The 13,594-nt window shown below is 56.2% G+C and overlaps 6 protein-coding genes across 6 annotated transcripts in view; 3 read left to right on the top strand and 3 right to left on the bottom strand.

Annotated features, from left to right (window-relative positions):
* The first annotated feature begins 295 nt into the window (after nucleotides 1-295).
* PHACADRAFT_180107 (uncharacterized protein) lies at nucleotides 296-3,104 on the top strand. Its single transcript, XM_007390324.1, has 6 exons — nucleotides 296-766; nucleotides 822-921; nucleotides 974-1,125; nucleotides 1,177-1,836; nucleotides 1,891-1,974; nucleotides 2,035-3,104. The coding sequence occupies exons 1-6, from the start codon at nucleotides 352-354 to the stop codon at nucleotides 2,193-2,195; spliced, it is 1,572 nt and encodes a 523-aa protein (XP_007390386.1). The 5' UTR covers nucleotides 296-351; the 3' UTR covers nucleotides 2,196-3,104.
* Nucleotides 3,105-3,535: 431 nt separating this feature from the next.
* On the top strand, nucleotides 3,536-5,460 carry PHACADRAFT_84643 (uncharacterized protein; the record flags this gene model as incomplete). Its single annotated transcript, XM_007390323.1, has 6 exons — nucleotides 3,536-3,607; nucleotides 3,664-3,936; nucleotides 3,999-4,216; nucleotides 4,272-4,392; nucleotides 4,442-5,004; nucleotides 5,037-5,460. 6 exons carry the CDS (start codon nucleotides 3,536-3,538, stop codon nucleotides 5,458-5,460), a joined length of 1,671 nt encoding a protein of 556 aa, XP_007390385.1.
* Nucleotides 5,461-5,583: 123 nt separating this feature from the next.
* Nucleotides 5,584-7,094, bottom strand: PHACADRAFT_85120 (uncharacterized protein; the record flags this gene model as incomplete). Its single annotated transcript, XM_007390322.1, has 5 exons — nucleotides 5,584-5,665; nucleotides 5,725-5,790; nucleotides 5,842-6,198; nucleotides 6,254-6,538; nucleotides 6,595-7,094. 5 exons carry the CDS (start codon nucleotides 7,092-7,094, stop codon nucleotides 5,584-5,586), a joined length of 1,290 nt encoding a protein of 429 aa, XP_007390384.1.
* A 365-nt stretch (nucleotides 7,095-7,459) lies between these two features.
* On the top strand, nucleotides 7,460-8,640 carry PHACADRAFT_24172 (uncharacterized protein; the record flags this gene model as incomplete). Its single annotated transcript, XM_007389518.1, has 4 exons — nucleotides 7,460-7,469; nucleotides 7,530-7,565; nucleotides 7,618-8,244; nucleotides 8,297-8,640. 4 exons carry the CDS (start codon nucleotides 7,460-7,462, stop codon nucleotides 8,638-8,640), a joined length of 1,017 nt encoding a protein of 338 aa, XP_007389580.1.
* A 697-nt stretch (nucleotides 8,641-9,337) lies between these two features.
* PHACADRAFT_190073 (uncharacterized protein) lies at nucleotides 9,338-10,060 on the bottom strand (the record flags this gene model as incomplete). Its single annotated transcript, XM_007390321.1, has 1 exon — nucleotides 9,338-10,060. One exon carries the CDS (start codon nucleotides 10,058-10,060, stop codon nucleotides 9,338-9,340), a length of 723 nt encoding a protein of 240 aa, XP_007390383.1.
* A 2,023-nt stretch (nucleotides 10,061-12,083) lies between these two features.
* PHACADRAFT_204088 (uncharacterized protein) overlaps nucleotides 12,084-13,594 on the bottom strand; it is a gene marked incomplete at its 3' end in the record, with an annotated part of 2,544 nt that continues 1,033 nt past the window's right edge. The window contains exons 4-9 of the mRNA XM_007390320.1: nucleotides 13,437-13,575; nucleotides 12,776-13,380; nucleotides 12,599-12,738; nucleotides 12,369-12,543; nucleotides 12,201-12,311; nucleotides 12,084-12,128 (exon numbers count right to left, since the gene is read on the bottom strand). Coding sequence (XP_007390382.1) covers nucleotides 12,084-12,128; nucleotides 12,201-12,311; nucleotides 12,369-12,543; nucleotides 12,599-12,738; nucleotides 12,776-13,380; nucleotides 13,437-13,575 — 1,215 coding nt within the window. The remainder of the gene's footprint in view (nucleotides 12,129-12,200; nucleotides 12,312-12,368; nucleotides 12,544-12,598; nucleotides 12,739-12,775; nucleotides 13,381-13,436; nucleotides 13,576-13,594) is intronic.

The raw sequence follows: 13,594 nt of genomic DNA, 5'->3' as shown, positions 1-13,594 counted from the left end.
TCACTGGTTAAATCGAGAATCTCCTACATTGACAAGGTTACGGTTGAATGAGATGAACGTCATAGCGCGCGAAGCATACAGGTTCGATTTTGACTCGGACTCCACGGAATTGACCAGTGCATTCAATCTCGTCGTCACTATCCACCACGATAACCTCTGGAGGCATGTCGGAGGGTGTGTTGGTGATGAGTCCAGCTGGAATAGAATTTCAACGTTGAACGCGGTAATTAGAGTTGGGCACGCGAGAAGCGCGACATTTACACTCATGGTTTCGGAGGACCGAGTCCGAATGAGCCGCTTCGGATTGGACCTTGCCTCCCGCGTTCAGGTACGGCTTCGACCTACACCACCATGTTCGCAGCTCGTAACGTCGTTAGGAGGTTACCCCAGCGTTCAATCCGACGCTGGGCACATACCCAACCAACCTTCAACCCGGTCACAGAACAGGACATAGCTCGTTTCCAACAGATCCTCCCCGCATCCTCTATTCTTTCAACGCTAGCTCCCATCTCCACGCCTGTTGCTGAACTTTCCAATTTCAATAATGACTGGATGAACAAATACCACGGAAAATCAACCACTGTACTCCGTCCGTGCACAACCAAGGAGGTTAGCGAGATCGTTAGGTGGTGCAATGAGAGGGGGATCGCCATAGTCCCACAAGGTGGGAACACTGGCTTGGTCGGAGGTGGTGTACCCATCAAAGACGAGCTCATACTCAGTCTTGGGAACATGACCAAGATCCGCTCCTTCGACCCCGTTTCAGGTGAGTCATACGCCTTTGGCATGCAGCGACTGGACTAACGTTCATGAGCGTATAGGTATTATTGTTGCGGACTCAGGTTGTATTCTCGAAGCCTTGTCAGAATACCTTGCGCCTCACAATTATATCATGCCTCTGGACCTTGGTGCTAAGGGCAGGTACGCACAAGTTATTGTAACGTGCCAGATGTCGCGTATAATACCATTTCAGCTGTCAAATCGGCGGAAACGTTTCTACGAACGCTGGAGGCCTCCGCCTACTCCGTTATGGATCTCTCCACGGTTCTGTTCTGGGTCTCGAAGTCGTATTGCCCGATGGCACGGTGCTGGATCAGCTAACTACCCTCCGGAAGGACAACACTGGTATGTATATATCCATTCACGCTTATCTCCACAACTTATAGTAAACAATAGGTTATGACATTAAACAGCTGTTCATTGGTGCTGAGGGCACTCTTGGCATCATAACAGGTGTGTCGATCCTCGCGGCACCTGCTCCCCAAGCCTCAAGCAATGTCATGCTTGCTTTGCCCAAGTACGAGAATGTCCTGCCGCTGTTCCGCGAAGTCAAGCGCCAGCTATCGGAGATTCTTTCTGCGTTCGAGTTCATTGATCGGAGAGCGTACGAACTTGCCGTCAAACATGGGCAGGGACGTGCCCTGAACGATGAGGACGTCGAGGGCGCAGAGTGCTTCGTCTTGGTTGAGACCAGCGGCGGCAAGCGTGAGCATGACGAAGAGGTTAGACTCAAACGCTTTCGCTTGTTATGTAACATCCTAACACGGACGCAGAAACTCAACGGCCTGCTTGAGTCACTCATGGAGGCAGATGAGCCTCTAATCAATACGGGTGTCCTGTCTCAATCGCCTGCCCAATTCTCCCAGCTTTGGGCGATCCGTGAAGGCATTACTGAGGCTGTATCGAAAGAGGGCAAAGCATACAAGTACGATATCTCAATCCCTGTCGCCAGCTTCAAAGAAGCTGTGGACAAAACCAGGGAACAGCTTCGCTCGAAAGGCCTCCTCCGAGACGATGCTGTGAAGCATGTCGTCGGCTATGGCCACGTTGGTGACGGTGAGTCGGGTGCAGCATTCGGCCATGGAACTCGCTGAAGCTAAGAAAATTCAGGCAACCTCCATCTGAACGTGGTCGCCGCAGCATACACACCAGAAATCGAAGCGGCGCTCGAGCCTTTCGTGTATGAACTAGTCGGTAAGTATATGAACTTTCGGGCGGTGACCTGGCTCCGAAATGTCTAACCATTGCCCCTAGCGTCATACAAGGGCTCTATCTCTGCCGAGCACGGAATAGGAGTCATGAAGACTCACGCCCTTCCCTACACCAAGAACCCGACGAGCATCGAGATCATGAAGAGGATCAAGGCACTGTTCGACCCGAAGGGTATCATGAACCCAGGAAAAGTTCTGGAGTAGCCAAATGTACCGGGATCCATTCACAATCCGGAGGTCACTTTCGGGCTGTTATCCCTTCACGCAGGAGCAGGATCCCCTGCAAATGCTTATTGTTGCTCATGAGTGTGTCATAATACACAGCGGGAGAAGCGCGAAGCTAATCGTCGTTAGGATAGTATGCTGCTGCCACTGAAGAAATTAGGTGGGATGACGACATCTCCACTAAATTTAAGTTCACTAAAGCCTCAGGATCTCCATGGTCTGATTCATCGTCCTTTCAGTTTTCAAATTCGCCGGGGTAATGGGCGGCGTCTACATCTAAGCCGACCCACGTGTAACTATTCAACTTCACTGCAGATTGCAGTTCCATACAACGATCAGACGGAACCTCTGACATCAAGTAGTCGCCCCAGAATACTGAATTGACCAAACGCAAGGGCCCCTGGCGTTTAATAGCAGTGGTAGCATCTGTGGATGGGCCGTACTGGCCAGCATCCTCACTATCTGCGTCAATGGGCCCCTAGCTGGTGGACCTACTCCCCTACCGCCTCTCTCTTTTGCTGTGTACACTTCTAAACAATCCTGGGGCTTCTTTCACATTATTTTGCGCCGCCACCCCACCGCGTTCCGACCACTGGCGAGCGCCGGCGGCAAGCATAATATCGCCCTCAAGTGTGCAGCTGATGTTGACACCTTGAAAGCCACCGCGGTTGTCATGCACACAGCTGACAGGTCAGGTCTTGGTGGTGTATGCCATCACCGAGCCCGCGGTGGCGCCCGATGGCAACACGTCTGAAGGTTCGCCAGAAGTAGACCTTCTCAAGGACGGCCCTCTCCATGGCTCGATTTGCCTCGAGTGTTATCTGCACGAAAAAATCAACAGCGTACCCACTGAGGAAACGTATCATCATAACAGCATCTACCTTTCATAAACCTCAGCTCGAGGCGGAGGAGGAGCTGTTTGCTGAGAACTATCCGAGGATGCAGTGGGTCAAGGCCAAGTATGACCCGGGCATGATGTTCAACCAACGGTTTGTTATGCATCCTGTGGCGGCTTAGAGGATAAACAGCGTACGGCTTATGAATATTAATATTTATGGCGGATCATGTTTGGGCGGCTAATAGCCAATGAAGGAGAGGCGTCTGTCTAAAGCTCACGTAAGCACCTGTATATAAAGAGCGAGGCCCTAACCCCGAAGCGTATGTAAACCTAACTCTAACCCAGCCTTCGGTCTTCCAGTCAGTGTAGCTTCACGCCCGCCGCAATCAACATGGTATTTGCTGTTCTCTTCACGGACGAGAGAGCAATTGACAAGCGATCATTATCTTTCGCACAGCCTATCTTCCAAGATGAGAACGGCATGGCTATCAAGTTCTTCATCCAGAAAGACATCCCCCACGACATCCAGACAGAGGTCTGCGAGACAATTGCTGTTCGTAAAATTGTGTCATGTACTATACAACGTCGGTAGACTGACACGTCACACAGGCTCTTGGGGGAAGAGTAGAGTCCAAAGTACCGCGTGCCGGGTTCATCCTCATACAACCCGGCACCCCGGAAGAGGAACGCCTTCGACTCTGTTGGAACAGCCCTGACAGGCCAGATCGATACTTTGTGCCATACACTTTTGTCGAAGCATGCAAGGTCCAGGGGATGCTTTTAAGGCAGATTTTTATCCATGATGGCCAGCCCATTCGCATGCACATCGACCCGAGTATCGCAAACGTGAACGTGCGCGCTGCGCTTAGCCAACGTATTCTGGTGAGTACCGCACGAGTCCTCCACATGTACATCACGATCAGATTTATGAAAACTTTTTAAAGCATTCTGGAGGAGATCCCTCCGCGTCCCCACAGTCCGCCAGAGTCATCTTGGCGGACCCGAACACCGAGGTTTTCCAACACTTGGTCAAGACTTATCAGAACGAGCAGGACAAGTTTGTCGAATCGTACCTCTGGGTGAAGAGATGTATCGAGAAGGTGTATGTGTCTTACACGCCGTTGGTGTACAAGAATCCTGGTGGGCGCAGAGCTGGCGAAGAGTGAGTCCACCCGTCGTGTTTGTTCTCCTTCCTGACAGCTGCTTCAAATGTCTAGACGGACACACTTCACTGAAGAGGACGAAACACACTTATGCAACTGGATTGCGATGAAGATTCCCTTCAAGGAGACAGGGGGTAGAACTGGCAATCGCCTCTACCAACAACTGTGCGACATGGTACGTCCAGTTGTTCTTGTCACATGGTCGGCCCTGACCCCGTGTCTAGGCTGGCGATCCCGACTACTCGTGGGTTACTCGTCATACGTGGCAATCCTGGCGTGAGAGGTACAAGAAAAACGCGGCACGGCTAGATGTGAAGATCGCTGAGATCGTGGCACGCAATAAACCAGTGGTTGGTGAGAAGGGCCAGTATGGCTACATCCGCAAGCCAGAAGAGAAGGCGAAGCGCAACAAGCGGAAAGGACGCGACGGCGAGACTGGTCCTTCCAACGAGGAGCTCGAATTCATCTCCGCGTCACCTACCCTTGCACCGGTGCCTGGGCAACAACCCATCACATCCAGTGGCATACCGGGTCCCAGCGCGTTTGATCCTGTTTTGTACGATCCGAGGCTTGGTCCACCGCCGAATTTCGCACCACCGCCACCGCCCCATATCCCTCCGCCAGAAGTCGTTGTGGCGCGTCAGCACGCCGCTGAAGAGGAAGACGACGAAAACGAATGGCGTACCCGCGAAGGTCAGGATCCCCCGCCGCAACTTGCCCGGAGGGCTGAGGAGGAAGAGGAGCCCCCTAAAAAGAGACAGCGGTCAACGTACGCAACCTTCCCTTTGTGTACTTCATGTTTACTAACCGCTAGTCCAGTTCGGATGACCCTGGCGTGTACACTGTCGCCCCAGTTGTGCTAGATATCGCCAATGAGTACCTGTTCACCGTCAAGGAAGTGAAGGAGTTTTACGACAAATGCGGCGGTGATGTGGAGCGTACCAGGAGCCGCTTCCGGAGGTTCAGGGAGCTTTTATCCCAATTGCCAGACTATCATGTCCCAGAGCTTCTACCGCCAGCGCAGGACGGACAGCCTGTACTAACGAGTCAGCCGCTGCAAGTTGATCAGCCTGTAATCAATCATATACCCGCTTCAAATCCGCCGCCTCAGCTCAACCAGGCTGCCCAAGGCCAAACAGACCAGATGCCACCGCTGGCCCAGGTACCCCCTCCCAATCACCTTTCGCAAGTCACTCAGTTACTCAGTATGTCCCAGCCCACACCAACTGTCCCCATGCTGTAATGTCCCATGTACAGTGCATCCCCCATATTTCGCCCAAGGACTACTCCAAGTACTAGCATGCCTAGCCTTATATATTCAGTCGGATTTATAGCTCACGCTACCAATAGACATTGCTCAGTCGTACTACGGCATGTCAAACTCAGTGAGAAGTTTGTAATCGGCGGCACGTGCGGGTGCAGAAGGACTCTTGTAGAGCTTTTGTCTCCTAGACAAGTGTACTAAGCAGTTAATCTCGCGGAAGCACGAGGGCAGGACGGAACGTACTTCTCTCCGGCTGCTGCTGAGGGGAAAGAGCCGAATAAATCTGGGTGCTTCGGGTATGGTGATTCACTGGGAGGCATGTCACTACGATGGATGGACAGGGTGACACGTTGTACAGACCTGAAGTAAGGATGCTTTAATGCCTCTTCTGCTGTTATCCTCTGCTCAGGGTCATACGTCAGTAACTGAGACAGCAGGTCGAGCCCCGCTGTTGTGATGTACGGGAACTTTTGCCGCAACTGTGAGGGATATGGGGCGGGAAGGTTCATTGTCTTAGCGAGAGGAAGGCTCGAGTACTCTGGCCAAGTCGTGCCTGTTGGGGGCCCCAGGAGTTTGAAGATCATCGAGATGAGTTCGAGCTCGTTCTTCGCCTGGAAGAGCGGCTCCTTGAGGAGCAGCTCGGCAAAGATGCATCCCACGGACCACATGTCGACGGCGGTCGAGTACGTGGTGGCCCCAAGCAATATTTCAGGCGCACTGTTGAAAGCAGCTTAGCAGGGGCAGCGTCCGACCCAAGATTCCACAGACTTACCGATACCACAGAGTTACGACTAGCTGTGTCAACCCGCCAACGCCCACAGGATCCCCATATCTTCTGGCCAACCCGAAGTCGGCAACCTTGATTGTCCCACGATTGTTCATGAGAAGGTTGCTAGTCTTGAGGTCGCGATGTAGGATCCAGCGCTCGTGACAAAATGCTACAGCAGAGAGTAGTTGGAGCATAAGTGTCTTGACTTCTGACTGCAAGAAGGGAGAGGGCATGACAGTGAGGAGGGTTTTGAGGTCATGTTCGATAAAGTCCATGACTATGAACACCCTTTCACACGCGGCATGCTGAGGTAGGTCTTGTGTGCAAGGGTAAGCGGGGCTTACTGTGTCAAGGTGTCGCCGACGACGACCTCGCGTATGCCAACGACATTCTCGTGTTTGCAGGTCATCAGCGCGTTGATTTCGCGCAGGGCAGTGATAGGGAAGCCGTGCTTCTCTTCATCGAGCTTGAGCTTCTTGAGAGCGACGATATCTCCGGTCTCCTTCTCTCTCGCCCGGAAGACGACACCGTAGGAGCCTTCCTCGATAGAGTTCAACCGTTCGTAGCAGTACACAGAACGCGAAGGCACGATAGGCGGATGCAGAGTTCTCGGTGGAACATAGGTGCTATGAGTTGGTCGTCTGCGCTCCACGCTGACCTGGCGAGAGGCGGGTGCGGAGGAAGGTATGCTCGCAGGCGATTGGGACTCGGGAGGAGGCTTGGATTTGAGACGCTTTGTTGCTACGGGCTTTTGTGGCCCTTCCGAGGAGTGGTCTTCAGCGTCCCATCTTGAACGCTTTTTCGCGGGTGTCGAGGGGCCAGGGCGGGACTCGTCGGAGGACATTTTGCGAGGAGGATGGTGGTGCGCACCGCAAGGGCTCTGGCGCTTCTGCCACGCTCAGATCTCGCGCGATCTGTGCGCTTACGCGTGAGTGCGGGGAACTCGCCTACCACCAGCCAAATGATCGACTTGCTTGCTTTCGCTCTTTCATCTTGGCCTTGTTGATTGAGGCATTGAGGAATTAATGACCCAAGACTGCACACCATGAAGCCAAGCCTTACAAAGTTAGCCTCGACTGACCCGAGCGACTCTCCGACGGAAGAACGTTGGGGAGGTAAGTACAACCTCCTATCGTCGCCTCTGGGAACACATTATTCGCTCTAGTGCATGAGTTCTGCCAAAATCCTTTTCGTGCGACTCGAAACACCATGCGGCTAGGTTCGTTCGCGCACATAAGGGCCGAGTTTTAGGTGACGGTTACTGAACGTTTACACGTAGATTGTGTCCTAGTCGCCCGACCACCACACAAAAGGCGTAAGACAACATTAAGATTACTCTTACTCTCTGTAACATTCTTGGTGTCCAGGTCGTATAGATTCGCAGGCTGGGCGAACTGATGTCACGGCGCCCACCAGCCAGAGGCCGATGCGCCCTACTGTCTCTTTATCATCAGTTAAGAAACAGCGCGCCTCATCCGCTGGAGCTGTAACGAAAAAGACGCCTTTCCAGCCAACGGGCTCAGGAAAATCGACAGTGGGATCCACCACCACAGCTGCTACGTTTGGTTTGTTGACGCCCACGTCGACTGCAACCGCACAGCATACACCCAACGATGCGCCCTCGGGCACTGAGAAGGGCCATCCAGCGATTCCAGAGTCTGATATCGTTTATGGGACCAACCCAGATAGCGAGCCGCTGATCTTGCCCACAGCCTCTACAAGAGCTGCTTCGCAGGCGCCGGCTTCATTGCTTGCGGCCAACGAACCTCCGCCTGACGTACTTCTACGACAATCACCCCCGCATCGGCAGGACGTCCCTGGGTGCGATGGGCTGGAGAACGCAGATCCCTCGCTAGTCAGCTTTGAATTGCTGGACGTCCCAGACTTGCCTTCCTGGGTTAGCACGAGTGTACCCTCGCTCGACGATACCGGCCGTCTCTCCCAGCAGGAACGGGAACTGTACCTCCCATCTGGCGTGTCCTCCGTCCTCACAGGTGTGCGCCCCCATTCCGACACCCGTCCCTTCCCATACTGACTCACGGTTAGCAATGAAACACTCCCTCGCCTCGGAACGTGCGGCGCGCCTGCGCGCCGAGACCCTGTACGAGCTGGAGACACGCCTCCGCGCCGCAGCCCAGCGCAAGACGGAGCACGAGGCTCTCCTGCGCGCACGGGCCGAACGCGAGGCGGAGCGCCAGCGCGCCGAGAACGCGCGCATCCAGCGGCGGCACCGGGAGTGGATCTCCGCGACCTCCGCCTCGCTCGTCGACAGTCTCACGCAGTTCAGCGAACGGCTCCTCAAGGAGGCCGGCGCGCTTTCCCGTCCCTTGTCATCCACTCCGGCACCGCAGGCAGCAAAAACCTCTTCCGCCGGAGATGCCGCAGACTAACCGGCGATGGATGTCACAGGCCGGTGAGTGTCTGGAACCGTACCTGGGTGTTCAATAGCCTCAGCTTAGATTATCTGTATGACAGGAGCACTGCCCCATGGGCAAGCTAGTACGTACTACGTAGAATGCGGGAACATCGATCGTTCCTCATGGATTATCGCAGGTACCCCAGCCTCACGAGTCACGCAGGCACCCCCGTTCCTTCGGAATGGAACCGAAATACAAAGCATGGAACGTTGTACAGATGCAACAAATAGGACCCATGTGTCTGGGATTAGATTGGACTGCTGGGGCTTGGCAGCAGGCGATGCTCGAAACTACTACACTATTCTTGTATATATACAATATCGCGTAATCTGGACCGCAACGAATGCGATGGCTAGTTTTGGCTACAACGAACCGGTGGTAATACAGAGTACGAGAGAAGCGAGAAATAAGGATATGTGACAATCACTAGGAATACGAACGGATGCTGCTGTAGGTGGGAGGAAGTATGCTGAAATGTAAGAGCAACGGTCGGAAATTGTAACAAAGAGACCAAGAACGAAATTAACCACTATGATTCATATGAGACCGATAGGAGGAGAAAGACGATACAGCAAATTCATATCCTTTGGTTGAATCGCAGACGAGATAAGTCCCTTGGATGTCCGGGTTCGACAGCGTGCTCTTGTACAACTTGTCGTTGGATGATACGTTAATGCCACATCTCTCCGACGAGAGACTCGTCAAGGCTAGTCTGTTGCGCATCCAAAGCGCGGACGGCCCCATAATCATTAAGCCCACCGGCGCCGTTCGCCATGACGAGAGTAAGGGCGGCTATTGCCTTCTCAGAGGGAGACGTGTTCGGTTGGGAGTTCGAGAAGAACGGGTGACCACCGAGGACGGAGGAATCTACGAAGGGCGCCGGATGGGCCGGTAGGGACACGAGTGAGGAGCTAATCGAGCTCGATGTCGAAGACGAGAGCGCAGGCGACTCGTCGTCGGTGGAATATCCGGAGGGTGTGTAATAGCTGTCGTGGCCGGGGGAGGATAACCGCGCGTCGACAGCGTCGTGGGGAGCGCTATAGACCGGCTGGTCCAGATCCATCTCGTCCTCCCCATCATCTCCCACCCTTGATCCCAACTCGGAGGCCCCATCAGACACGAGGTCACCGGATACGATCTGTATGTCATCCTCGTCATCGTATAGGTCCGGTTCAGGGACTGCCCACGGTGTCGGCGCCACACTGGATGCACGTTCCATCTCGCCCACGAACGCGGCGGGTGATGGTGCAGGGCCTGGATGAACGTGCTCGCGCTCCCAGTCGCGCATCCGGCTGACAAGGCAGTCTCCGCTCTGCTCGACGCTCCGCTGGAGCTCGCCGAATGCCGACGTACGCAATCGGCAGGCATCCTCATCCGGTGATCGTAGCGGCATGGCGGGGAGATCTGAAGCAGAACGGGACGCTGGGGAGGAAGGGTGGGAACCGCTTCTGCTTTGCCTTGGGCGCGAGGGGAAGAGCTGGAATGCGTCCGAGGTGCTGGGGAGACTGGACGGGGGCACAAAGGCCCACGGCTCGCGGAAGACAGGGCTTGAGCCAAAGAGACATGGACCACGAGGACTTGATAGAGGTGACTTGGTATAATAAGGCTAGAGTCAGCGTCCCTGATCGTCGCTGTGCCCAGGGCGGGTATGCTCACCGAACTATCCCGCCTGGCCATCTTGCCCCGCCTCCATCTGTCTACGTCCCACTTCTCTGCAGGCAGGTCTGACACGAAGTCTCCGCAGGAGGAGTTATGCGCATTGCTTGCGCGCGGTCGCTTGGACGCTGTGCACCATCTGTCCGACGAATGATGTCGAGAAGTTGGGAGAGGGGATGATGCAGAGTGCGACCGGCGACGGTGGGGCGACAGACGAGCAGAAGAGGACATGAAAAATCACGACACTTGTGGTTCGGATTGCGAGAGCTGGTGAGGGTATTTGTGGGTGATGTTGACTGCGTCGGACGAGGAATGGGTCCGAACGAGCACAGTCACGGCGGGAACCAGGATGCTCCCAAGGCGCTTGGGGTTTAACACTGCAAGCCACGCTCGGCAGTCTCCGAGAATCCATATCCGGCAGGTGGCGTTGTTCACCGACCTGCTATACCCGGGAACCCGCTACTAATCTTGGAGCACATGTGGGTGACCAGTCAGAGCTGTACCGAGCACGGTCTTGCACAGTGTCAGTGACAAAGACACTGCTCTCCCTACTCGCCCAAGGCGGTAAGTACTCGGTCCGATCTTTACCCCACAGACATCTTTGATGCCGCCAGCAACAGGTAGCTCGACGTTGGAGACCGCCGGCTCATCGTCGGTCTTGGCTTCGCGAAGTAGGGCCTTCGTCGCCGAGTATAATACGGGGAGAACAGCTGGTGTTGCTGGCACAACTTCCCTTTGACAGTCTCCGAGATAACCTGAACGAAGGCCATCTGTGCCTTGCTGACCCTTACGTCTGCCGCAAGTGCGACTATCCTTTGGGATGGCAGGTTCAATACGGGACGTCGTGTGTGCTTAACATGTCCTGCGCAGGTCGAGCGCGTGGACTGGTCCGCTGTCGTCCCCAAGCTGTGAAACTCGCGGGTCACACTCAGCATTCGGAGATCTGTGGCTGCTACTTGGGATGTTTGTGACGCTCATGTAAGGACATGCTGTATTTTGGATACAAGGATCGTCTCCGTCGCACTTGCTTGGCAGCCGCCCGACGTGCTGCGCTTGACATCTCTTACGGTTGCGTCGTCGGCCCCGAGTCCTCGACCGTAGACCCCGTTATAGTCAGAGTCCGTCTCCGTGATGTCCTGCGTCATGCCGTTCAGCGGGAGTACTTCTCAGTGCACCTAGAGTAGTGCGCAGCGCGTCAACGTTCGCCAGTCCGGACTGTATATCCAAGCCGGAAATAGCTGATAGAGGGTCTACCGACGTGCCAGTCTGTACCGCCGTCCCCGCCCAGGGACCCGGTGTGGGCTTCGGTGAGCATCGCGCTTCCCGTCGAGACCCAGAGGCCGCCGAGTGTGCCGGTCTCGAGGACGAAGTTGTACCAGGTGCCCGTAGTGGGCAGAACGCTCCAGTCAGCTGCCAGGCGTTTGGGTGACGAGGGCCCAGAGGGCGAACCGGGAGGGCTCACGGCTGGGATCCAGAGCGAGACACGGAAGTAGAGGTGGCCCGTCGGGCTGTCCGTCGTCTGCGGGAGGACCTCGGTGCGCAGCATGGGGGCCGCCGTTCCATGGCGAGGTGCCGTTCATTTTGATCTTGACGCCCTGCTTCTCGCTGCGCGACGGAGCACCTTGAGACGACGTCTCCCGCAGAGAGGAATGGAGGGCTCTTGTTGGCAGGGTTCTTGTGCTTGCTACCGAACGCGAGCCACGAGGAGGCCATGTCGCCGCGAAGGCTGCCATAGTCCCGACCTGGTTGCTCCAGCTCCATTAGTCAAAGTCGGCTGCGGTGCTGTCTAAGCGACGCGCTCTGGACTTGAGAGCAAGCGTAGGGCGTCAGATGCACGCACGATTGATAACACCGCAACAAAAAGACGTCTGACGCACCATCTGGGGTACCAAGTCGTCGACGGTGCGCGCGCCGATGAGGCGCATGCACATGTAGATCTCGCGCTCGAGGATGCGTATGACTTTGACGACGCCCTCGGTGCCGTAGGCCTTTTTATTCACATGTCAGCGCCGCGATCTCGAGGTGAGAGAGGAGAAAACACCCACGCTCTGCGCGTACAGGAACGGCCGTCCGAGGCCGACGGCCCTCGCGCCGAGACAGACGGCCTTGAGGACGTCGCTGCCGCGGGTGATGCCGCCGTCGATGTAGATCTCCATCTTGTCGAACAGGTCTGGGCGCTGCTGCCGGATCCTGTAGAGGACCTCGAGCGGGGGCAACGAGCTGGGAGGGAGAGTGTGTGAGCTAAGGGGGCGAGCGGGGAGAGCCAGCTGCTTACTAGGGCATCTGCCGGCCGCCGTGGTTGGAGAGCAGGATGCCGTCGACGCCGGCCTCGGCGGCCAGGACCGCGTCTTGCACGCACTGGACGCCTTTGAGGAGGATGGGCATCTTGGTGACGCTGCGCAGCCAGGGGATGGTCTGGGGGCCTCCGTCAGTGCCAACTCCCCGCATAGACAGGGAAAGAACCTGCCTTGTCCCAGGTCATGTCCACATCGTCGTTCGCGAGGAACGCGCTCGCGGTGCCACCCGTGTCGACGTCCTCCTCGACTTGCTCCAGCTTCTTCGTCGTCAGCGGCATCTCGGCCGAGCCCCCCTTCTCGCCCGCCTCCGCAGCCCGCTCGAGCTCCTTGAGCTCCCACGCCGCGCGGGCGTCGCGCTCCCTGTTGCCGGGGAAGGGCGCGTCGACGGTGAGGAAGATGGCCTTGTAGCCGAGCTGCTCGACCTCGCGCACGCGCTTGGCGGCGGTGTCGTCGTTCTTGTTCTTGTAGAGCTGGAAGAACATGACCTGGTCGGGCGCGACGCGGGCGCCGGCGATCTCGGCGTAGGAGAGCGACGCGTTGGACGAGACCATCTGGATGATGCCCGTCCGGCCCGCGCCGCGCGCGATGTTCTTCTCGCCGTCGGGGTGCCCGAGCTTTGCGAGCCCCGAGGCGCTGACGAAGATGGGCAGGGCGGACTTGTAGCCCAGGATGGTCGTCGAGGGGTCGCAGTTGGAGAGCGGGCGGAGCACGCGCGGGTGGAAGAAGAAGCGCGAGAAGGCGCGCGCGTTTTCGTGGGTCGCTGCGAGCGTCGTGATTAGTAGTGTGGGGCGGAGAAGATAAGGAGGGGAGACGTACTGAGCTCGTCGTCCGAGGCGGAAGCAAAGTACGCGAAGGCCTTGTACGGCAGGACTTTGCGGGCGACTTGCGCCATGTCATGGAGGTTGATGATGTGGCTCAGAGGGGGCTTGTTGGCCTGCTCTCTCTCGGCGCGGGTCTCGTCCGCGGATTTTTTC

This window comes from Phanerochaete carnosa (assembly GCF_000300595.1).
Source record: "Phanerochaete carnosa HHB-10118-sp unplaced genomic scaffold PHACAscaffold_1, whole genome shotgun sequence".
NCBI lineage: Eukaryota > Fungi > Basidiomycota > Agaricomycetes > Polyporales > Phanerochaetaceae > Phanerochaete > Phanerochaete carnosa.
Note: the sequence above shows the minus strand (reverse complement) of the source record. Positions and strands in the feature narration are given on the sequence as shown.

Excerpts from the sequence above, each read along its gene's own strand:
- PHACADRAFT_180107 (XM_007390324.1), top strand. The coding sequence starts at position 352 with ATGTTCGCAGCTCGTAACGTCGTTAGGAGGTTACCCCAGCGTTCAATC. Across the intron at positions 1,126-1,176 it reads CCTCCGGAAGGACAACACTG|GTTATGACATTAAACAGCTG; the intron begins GTATGTATATAT and ends AGTAAACAATAG. Across the intron at positions 1,975-2,034 it reads TTTCGTGTATGAACTAGTCG|CGTCATACAAGGGCTCTATC; the intron begins GTAAGTATATGA and ends CATTGCCCCTAG.